The sequence below is a fragment of the Electrophorus electricus genome, chromosome 7 (assembly GCF_041902795.1).
Source record: "Electrophorus electricus isolate QZ-2024a chromosome 7, ASM4190279v1, whole genome shotgun sequence".
Lineage (NCBI taxonomy): Eukaryota > Metazoa > Chordata > Actinopteri > Gymnotiformes > Gymnotidae > Electrophorus > Electrophorus electricus.
The window spans coordinates 2,118,563-2,127,979 of NC_137503.1; the positions used below are offsets into that span (position 1 = coordinate 2,118,563).

Below are 9,417 nucleotides of genomic sequence, written 5' to 3' on the forward strand. Positions count from 1 at the left end.
TACACACACAACTACCACTCACCTGCCCATACACACACACACACACACACACACACACACACACAGACAGACACACACACGCGCGCACGCGCCAAGTAATAATATATAGATATAATATATAGACATATACTGACCTGCCCAGGACGGACGGGGAGGAACGACCCGCTGAAACGCACGTTACCGACTGCTCTCCGGGATCGAGGCGAAGCTGCTTTCGGTTTTCCAGGCGATTTAGAGCCGCTGTGGGCGGCGGGGGACCGGGCTGTGTGTCCGGGGCCAGCCGAGCTCGTCTGCTCCGGCGGGGGAACGGGAGAGGCGACCTTTCACTTCTGTGCGCGGAGCGTCGGGAACGCTGGAGGACCGGAGTCCGAGTGGCTCCGGTTTCCTCGTTGCGAGCCGCCACAGCGCCATCTATCGGCGAAGCCCGTCACAGTCGACCGCCACATCGCCATCTATCAGCGAGGCCCGATCAGTGTAGATTTTACTCTCGGGCATCTAGTCAATATTTGCTGCTCTAATTCTGGTACCAAAACTCACTTTAGATCCCACTACTGCTGGTCTACAGTACAGCATCTTGATGAACTGTTGCTGATCTTAAATGTGCTTTTAAAATAAATTTGACTTGATTTGACCTGGGTTAAACTTTATCATGCTAAAACCTAAATATAATCAATTACCAAACACGAGCAAATTAAAGAAAAAAACTGCATTCTGAGGGCTCTGACTATAAAACATGTTGAATTTTATTGCTTAGAGAATACAGCTTACAGCTTCTGCAAAGGCATGTGAACACACACCTAAAACGTACCAGTCGTCACAAGATAATTCACCACGCATTCACAATGCAACCAACACACTGCACCAGAAAAAATGGATGGGAAGGCATCCGTTCTGATGTGAAAACATTTTACAATGCGATATTTGCCATTAACACACTTACAGTGACTCGAGTACTGTTCAGACCAGAGCCTTTCATTCAGCAGAGATGGTGAAAAACAGGAGATTTCTTAAGACTATCTGGTGACTTAAGTGTCTTTTCTGTCTTTGGTACTAAAGAGACAGATGTTAGTTTGTAATGGTTTTCATTTCAATACTGTTCTGAACACAGGCCAGACACTAGCTGCATTCTACGTATACTGTATTCTTAACCTAAAATTAAACAAAAAGAAAAATCCTATATTACATTGTTTTCCAGATCAGCACTCTGCATAACGTACAGAGGAAGATGAAAGAAACATTACTGTAAAAATCACTTTGCCAAAAAAAGAGAAAAACACATTTTTGTAACTATTTTACAAAAACAAAATGCGAGCAAGAACTCTAGTTCACCTAAAACAGGAGCCCCATCCCAGTGCTCCCACGCTCACTCCTGCATACACACATGAGCAAGTCAACACAACGCAGCTCATGCTACTAAACACAATATGACTCGTTGCCCCCAAATTACGATGCACACACACTACGGCGCCTTGGAACGGAACAGCTCTGATGGAGTGGAAAAATCAAAACACGCCCTTGAAATAAAAACAGACTGGAACAAAAAAGAAAGAGAAGAAAAGGCTAACCATATGGGAGGGGGAAAAACATGACAGACAAAAAAAAAAAAAAGTCAACAGAGAGAAAACGTCTTCCGTCTGTGAACGGCGTCACATGTCGTCCTCTTCCTCCTCCTCCTGGGCAGAGCCGGCCTGGTGGGCGGAGCCGGCAGACGCTGCAGCCGCTGCCAATTGTGCCTGCTGGGCTGCCTGCTGCATCTGCAGCCACTCCTGCTGCGCGAGCTCCGCCTGCTGCTGTCGGGCCTGCGGGAGACACAAGCCACAGGGTGCTGTATGCGCCACGCCACAGAGCAGAAGAATGGGCAAGCACAGCGCCAAGACCGACCCGGGGGGGACGTTCTCGGGGAACTACCTGCACGGCTCATAGCTCTGTTTAGGACCTAGAACTTTATGCTGCTCTCAAATCTAAGAATATAGAAACTTTGTTGACCACTACTGATAATGGCAGACAATTAGATGTGTGGGGGTATAACACAGATCTAGAAGTGAGGGGATGGGGTTTGAGGTTGTGTTGGATTTGCTAGAGGTTCACATTTGGAAACTTCTTGATTACGGTACCCAAACGTACCGCAGTTCAACAGAACTGTACACCGTGTGGAACCAGACCACAGGCTAAGGACCAATGACCATCAGAGTCTGACTTCCGTAATGTGAAAACTGCCTGTTTCAACAGCATACCATTTTGTACACTGTGTAAAGTACAGTTCTCATATCCTCTCCCCACTGCTTATGGGGGTGTTTTCCTTGCATCAACATATCTGACTCAAATCATGGGTGGCTCGAGAATGACCTCATAATTCTGAGGTGCAGCAGGGATAAACTCTACATCACTACACTGTGTGCACAATTATTAGGCAAGAGAGTATTTTGACCATATCATTTTTAACCATATTTTCCAGTTCCAAGCTGTATAAACTTGAATGCTTATTGGATTTAAGCATATCAGGTGATGTGTATTTGTGTAATGAGGGAGAGTGTGGCATAACGAGATCACCGCCCTATATCAAGGTCTGGAGAATTATTAGGCAGCTTCTTTTGTTTAGGCAAAATGGGCCAAAAACAGATTTAACTGACTCTGAAAAGTCAAAAAATTGTAAAAAAGTGATGCAAAAAAATTGTAAAGGGATGCCAACACATTGGGGCGTGATCACAGAACCATCAAACCCTTTGTTGCAAATAATCAACAGGGTCCCAAGAAACGTGTTGAGAAAAAAAGATGCATATTAACTGCCAAATGTGAAGTGACCAGGAACCCGTTATCCTCCAGTGCTGTCATCCAGACCTGCAACCTACCTGGAGTGCCCAGGAGTACAAGGTGTTCAGTACTCAGAGACAAGGCCAAGGTATGGAAGGCTGAAACCCCACCACCACTGAACAAGACACATGAGGTGACACGTCAAGACGGAGCCAAGAAATATCTGAAGACAGATTTTTCAAAAGGTTTTATGGACTGATGAGACGCAAGTGACTCTTCACGGACCAGGTGGACGGGCCCGTGGCAGGATCGGTAACGGCACAGAGCTCCACTTTGCCAGCAAGGTAGAGGTGGGGTACTGCTGTGGGCTGGTATTAGTAAAGATGAGCTAGTTGGACCTTTTCAGGTTGAAGATGGACTCAAAATCTAACAACTGGGAGTAGGTTTGGGAGTTGAAGACGCTTTCTTCAAGCAGTGGTACAGGAAAAAGTCTGTACAGGCCTCAAAAGATGAAAGAATAATGACATGGCCCCCTTCCTCACCCAACCTAAACCCAATTGAGAACTTCTTAAACGGGAGATTTACTGTGAAGGAAAACTGTACAGCTCTGTCTGGGAGGGTGAGGCTGCATCTGCACAAAAAGTTGATTGTCAACAGATTAAGAAACTGACGGACTCCATGAATGGAGGCTTATGACTTATTGTAAAGAAGGATGGCTTATCTGATCACTTTTTTGTGGGGGAAATATCAAATGTTTATTTGTACATTTTGAGTTGTTTTCTTATTAATCTCACTTTAACAGATGAAAATAAACAAGTGAGATGGGGAAAATTTCTGTGTTTTATGTAGTTACATAATAATTCTGCACACTAATAGTTGCCCTATAATTATGCACACAGATATTCTCCTAAGAAAGACACAACCTCACTTTTACTTTCCTAAATATTCAGGCTTGAGGTTTAAACATTTTGGATTGACTGAAAACACTGCAGATGTTCAACAATAAAATGAATCCTCAAAAATACAACTTGCCTAATAATTGTGCAGACAGCGCATGACTCTGGTCAACACTGCAGATTATTCTCACATAGAGCACGTCAGGGACAATACAGACGAGTCTCTTAAAACCACGTTTGACAGAAAAAAATCCGAAGTAGAGGGGGATAAAGAGAAACACGTCTGCAACAGCTAAAAACTGGTTCTGGACGTTTTCCCAGTTTGCCCATCAGGCAGAGAGCCTTTCATGAGCGTTACCTTGGCGAAGAGCTCTTGCTGCTGACGGAGGAGTTCTTCCTCAGGGATGCCGAGGTTTTCCAGGCGTGAGCTTGCCTTTCTCCGTTTCAGCGCAACCGTTTTACATTCCTGCAAAACGTCCTTCACTTCTGCTATATACGACCCAAAGCCGAGGCTTTCCAGTGCTTAAAAACAGACAGACAGACAAAAGAATAAGTCATTGGGGGTTTTTCTAATTTATACCACCCAACAGCAACGTGTATGAACCCAGGATGAGATGCAAACACGGTTATCCTTTCATCTGTATTTAAGGTCAAATCTTTTACATGATACAATGTTTCTAAGGGGGTCTACTGGAACAGCCATTGTATCCTTGTTCACAAGTTCTCCAACGGAGTTGTCATCAAACTAATTGCATTTAGAGAGAGACCCCTGAACCGGTCAAACTAGTGAATTTTCATTCGAAACACATAGCACTCATCAGAAGGGTTACAGGTGACGTTTTTAAATTAGGTGCATTGCAGGAAAACAAGCACAAGGAACTCCATTAACAGTCACCCATCACGTCACAATAAACAAATGCAACGCTGGTAAGCTCAGAGGATCCGTGGACACAGGCGTCACTTGTGTGTTGTCTTGAAATAAATTAAAATCAGTCCTCTAGGTTTGGGCCCTACAGCTTTTAAAGCCTGCCTTTATCCCTGAGTCAGGCGTGACAAGGTGCTCCAACAAGGGCTCGATCTGCCCTAGCCATCCAGATTTGCACACCAGCTCTATGGGAACTTCTCTTTCGTTATTGTCCAAACACACATGCAAAGTCAACAATGGGTTCGAATCTCACGCAAGCGTCAGGTTAGGCAAACCAAAGCTGGAGAACTATGTGGTGCGCCACGCAGTGCACAGGGGTTACCAGCACGGCGCTGAGCAGTACACCAGTAGACTGGATGGAGATGGAACTCATCAAAAAGTTCATCTTCAAATTGCAAGGGGACGCAAGCCTGCATTTCACAGCCCAGGTTCACTGGAGGTGCTCACTTCATGTAGTTTTCCACTGCCACTGTATGTGGTGAAGTGGTCCTCGTGTGTGTGTTGAGGTGACCTACTCGAGCGCGTGAAGGGGATGAGCAGTGCACGCACACGCGCTCACCGTTTATCACATGCTCTGGGGAGATGGTCTTCTTTTCCGACTTGTTGCATATTTCGTTTGCCTCCGACGAGATGAGGTGGATGAACTCCGTGCAACAGTTGACCACGAGCTCCCTGGCGTCGTTGGCCACGCGCACGTTGGGCAGCGTCTCTTTGATCATCTTGTTGATCGCCGCCCTCGGGATGGTGAGGTCGTCGTCGTTCCCAGACGAGGACGCCATCGGGGGGTCTTTGCCGGAGTTTCCGGACCCCAACACCAGACGACGCGACGGCGCACGCGCCACCTAGGTCCGCCGCGAGCCTCGGTCGCGCCGGCGCGAGGCGGTGCTCCTGCTGAAGAGGCGGAGTGGCAGTAAGGTGAGAGTAAGGTGAGAGTAAGGTGACAGTAAGGTGGCTTCGTGACTTGAAACGCACGGCTAGCCGCTCTGCTTCGCGCGGATCACAGCACGTCTAAGGTCGGGCTCGTGCGTGATGGAGCGCATGTCTAAGACGCGTCGCCGGGCACGTTCTGACGTTATCTCGCGACTACACGCGCTTAGCAACAGCTCTGCGTGCACCGAGCTGCGGGTCCTGCGCCGCCAAGCCGCAGCTAATTCATTACGGCCATTATATTCACGTCCACACTCGCGAGCTCCGGACTTAATCCCACAATGCAAGGCTGAAGGATATCCGGTGCACGCTCTTTTTCGTTCTATCAAAAGCAGTTCGATGTGTCCGGAAACCTAATACTGCCACCTGCCGGAGCTTACACGCAAGTTGTTTACATGAGCTGACTGTCAGCTAAGGCTCAAATATTTAGACCGTATAAACTACACTGTTATACCAAACGATTGGATTTTAAAATAATAATAATAATAATAATAATAATAATAATATGTCTAACACACACACATATATACTGTCTCACATACTATTCACATGCTAGCACAAACGGTATCAGACCATTTCTCTCCACAAAAGCCTCTCATGTGCTTGTTTACTGTCTTGTCATCTCGAGATTGCGCTTCTGTAACTCGCTCCTGGCAGGCCTTCCTTCTGTGCCATCAGACCGCTACAACTCATCCATTGTTTTCAACCTCCTGAAGAGATCCCACGTCACCCCACTGCTGCGTTCACTCCTTCGACTCCCTGTAGCGGCTCACGCCAGATTTAAAACGCTGACGCTCGCCTGTAAAGCTGTAGCTGGACCCGCTCCCACATCCATAAAGGCTCGAATCAAACTCTGTTCTGCAGTACGCTGCCTTCCAGTTTCTAGTACTGCTCCACCTGATCCACCATCCCTCAAGACACACAGAAGACCTGCAACAAGACTCTTCTCTGTGCTGGCACCCAGGTGAAGAAATAAACTTCCACTTCTTCACTGAGTCACTAAGTGTCCTTCGCTATTTAGTGTTATATTTTGTAGTTGTGTTTTGTGTGTGTATGTTAGTCTCACCCTCACTCTTTCTCACACACACACACATGTGCACACATAAACACTAACAAAGCAAAATGCATAATGGCAGTTTCTGCTGGTAAGATTTGGATCCACTCATTTGCATAACGTGGTGTCCATAAATACATTGAGAGGCGTAACAGCAGAGTATAAGAGGGTTTGTTTGTGTGGAGAACATGTGCGTGAAGCCAGAATGTTATGTGAAGATGTAACACTATAACACAGAGATTCATCCAGCATCAAATCCCATTTACATCTGCCATTAAAAAACACAGTTATTGTAGTTCCACTGCAATAAGCATTTAATCTCAGATTCACAATGAACAGTATTAAACTGCAAATAACATCTTATCATTTATGACTTTCAGATAAACACATTATTAAGGGCTAAAACATATAAAATATGCAGGGTCAAGGGACTGCTCATCACTGGAGTCAGCATACTTCATAGTCGTCATTGGAGTGTAGAGAGTTGGTCCGGTGGCGGACTGGCAGCGTCTCCATGGTGATTGTTTTGAGTGTATGCTGGTAATGGAGCTACAAATGAGCATGTGATTTTGTTCTGATGTCCTCTCAATGCAATACTGGTCTATCTGAATCTCAGTAGGAGAATACGTTTGTACATGGTTTGGTTATTAAACAGATTATTGAGATCTTCAGCATTTTGTGGTAACGTTTCAGATACCACTGTAATCTCTTTGGATGTCTGAACGGAGGTCCCATATTTCTGAAAGGTTGCAGGTAGGCAGAATGCCTTTCGGTCACTTAGTCCGTTTTTTGAGAGGTCTACCTCTGGCTCTTTTCAAATGTTTTAGGCTCATGTTCTGTAATGACTGGTCCTGACTCAACGAGTTATTGTTGAAAGAATCCTCTGTGAGAGAAAGCTGGGGCTGCCATGGCGACCAGGCGGGTGTTGTGGCGTAATAGAGCGTACGTGTGGGCACGAGCCTGGGCATGGATTTGAACATCTGAAGGATGTCTTGAGCTCAGGGCACACAACAATGCAAAAATGGATGAATAGCATATTTCACGTTGAATCTCGGGCTTGTACTGACAGATATTCACAGAACCTCTCTGCAGCAAATGTAGATATAAGCTGCATAGATATTATTAAACAGAATACTTGATAACAAAGCTAGAAATAGACAAAGGTACTGTAGTTCTTTCAGTATCCCAATAATTCTGAAAATTCAATATATTCAGTTTATAGTTGTTATATGTGTGTGTGTGTGTGTGTGTGTGTGTGTGTGTGTGATCAGAGATGGACGTATGTCCTAATTCATTGCTGTCCAGCCTGTGACCCACAGCTACTCCTCATGTACTTCAGTATATCCCAACCCTCTCTGGTGCTTTCTTCACTTTCCAGCGCAGCTCAGTGAGATAATGAACGTTCTACTGCCTCCGGATGTCTGAGGTTTATGGATCGACAGCTTGAGCAAATCCAAAATCATGGACTGGAAACCTGATCAATGGATCAGGACCTGCCACAGTACTCTGTACCCCAGCGTTGGCTAAAAGAACCATGGCTATAACAGGACCAGGCTCAGCCTTTCTCAGAGCCGTTTTGGCACGCGTATCTCCTTGGTGATGCTCGTGACCACCATCTACAGCTACATTTACAGCATTTGGCCGACGCTCTTATCCAGAGCGACTTACAAAAGTGCTTTGTCATCTACTCATAGAACACATCCTAGCCACTCTGTTATAACCAGAAGAGGAGTGCATGAAATTATAACAAGCACCAGGAACAGGTCTTTGCTTACCAAATAACTCGTTAGATATGATATGTTCGACTTTATAAAGGTCAGGCTCATGCACTGAACATTCACATGCCTAATTTAGCAGAGTAGCTTTCTTTTTAAATTTATTTTTCTAAGTCTTTCCAAGTCTTTTAAGGAGGTTTCAGCCCAGTTATTTTGTCTAAGCACCAACCCAACAAAGTAGCACTTTATATACTGAATATACTGTACACAATGGCTTTATATACTGAATATACTGTACACAATGGCTTTATATACTGCATATACTATACAAAATGGCTTTGCAGAATTATTGGCACAATACATATAGATTATATCATATTATATCACAAAAATTAATAAGATCAAATTCTAACAGAGCTACATTCATTGTTATTTAATTTTTTCACTTTAGTCTTTTGAAACATTGTGGATTTGTCCATGACCTCTTCTTTTACTGTTGTGCAGTGACACAGACCAAAGACCCTTAATCATCCTTCAAAATACATCTCACGATATGATCAACACCCCCCCCCCCCCCCTGCCACACACACACAAGCAGCTCTCCAAAGACTATGCGAACCTTGTCAGGATGCGTGGCATCACGGACCACATAAAATCTGGCCACTGGGTCATGCTTGGATCTACTAGCAGGACAAAAAATTCAAAGCATATCTCCAAATCCACACAAAGGCGTTTCCGTTTTTACAAAGTCTATTATTTTCCATGGCCATGCAGTCCGTGTTATGCTGAGGTATAATAAGGCCACATTTGAGACAGATTCCAAACTAACAACCTGAGGGATGAGCACAGCAGGCCATGAGCAAGTGCTGATGGATCTGGGTAGGATCTGGATGGAGGAATGATGCCTGCTCAACAGAATGAAGAAGAATAAAAATAAAATGATGATTAAAAATGATGTTAAGAATTTTCTTGGTTCTGAGCAGTGGTATCACAGTAAAGTCATAGACTTTTCTCATATTGCTAACTGCCTAAAAAACTGATAACAAGTGAATTTTGTGTGTGTGTGTGTGTGTGTGTGTGTGTGTGTAAGCTCATGTACATCCACCATAAAATAACCGTTATGACCAATAAATCCCACCACTCCAGAAA

General features: G+C 44.8%; 2 protein-coding genes across 2 annotated transcripts in view; both read right to left on the minus strand.

The window, feature by feature from the left end:
* gng12b (guanine nucleotide binding protein (G protein), gamma 12b) overlaps positions 1-371 on the minus strand; it is a 28,932-nt gene extending 28,561 nt beyond the window's left edge. The window contains exon 1 of the mRNA XM_027028926.3: positions 135-371. The gene's annotated coding sequence lies outside the window, so the exon portion shown is untranslated. The remainder of the gene's footprint in view (positions 1-134) is intronic.
* A 350-nt stretch (positions 372-721) lies between these two features.
* Positions 722-6,456, minus strand: dr1 (down-regulator of transcription 1). The gene is made up of 4 exons (XM_035524746.2): positions 6,073-6,456; positions 5,132-5,463; positions 4,006-4,169; positions 722-1,799 (listed from the first exon to the last, which is right to left on the minus strand). The coding sequence occupies exons 2-4, from the start codon at positions 5,349-5,351 to the stop codon at positions 1,647-1,649; spliced, it is 537 nt and encodes a 178-aa protein (XP_035380639.1). The 5' UTR covers positions 5,352-5,463; positions 6,073-6,456; the 3' UTR covers positions 722-1,646.
* Between the last annotated feature and the right edge of the window lie 2,961 nt (positions 6,457-9,417).

What these genes read in the sequence shown, in the direction of transcription:
- dr1 (XM_035524746.2), bottom strand. Translation starts at nt 5,351, where the DNA reads ATGGCGTCCTCGTCTGGGAACGACGACGACCTCACCATCCCGAGGGCG. An exon ending in CCCAGAGCATGTGATAAACG is followed by an intron (nt 4,170 to 5,131) that starts GTGAGCGCGTGT and finishes TCTGTTTTTAAG; the next exon opens with CACTGGAAAGCCTCGGCTTT. An exon ending in AGCAAGAGCTCTTCGCCAAG is followed by an intron (nt 1,800 to 4,005) that starts GTAACGCTCATG and finishes TGTCTCCCGCAG; the next exon opens with GCCCGACAGCAGCAGGCGGA.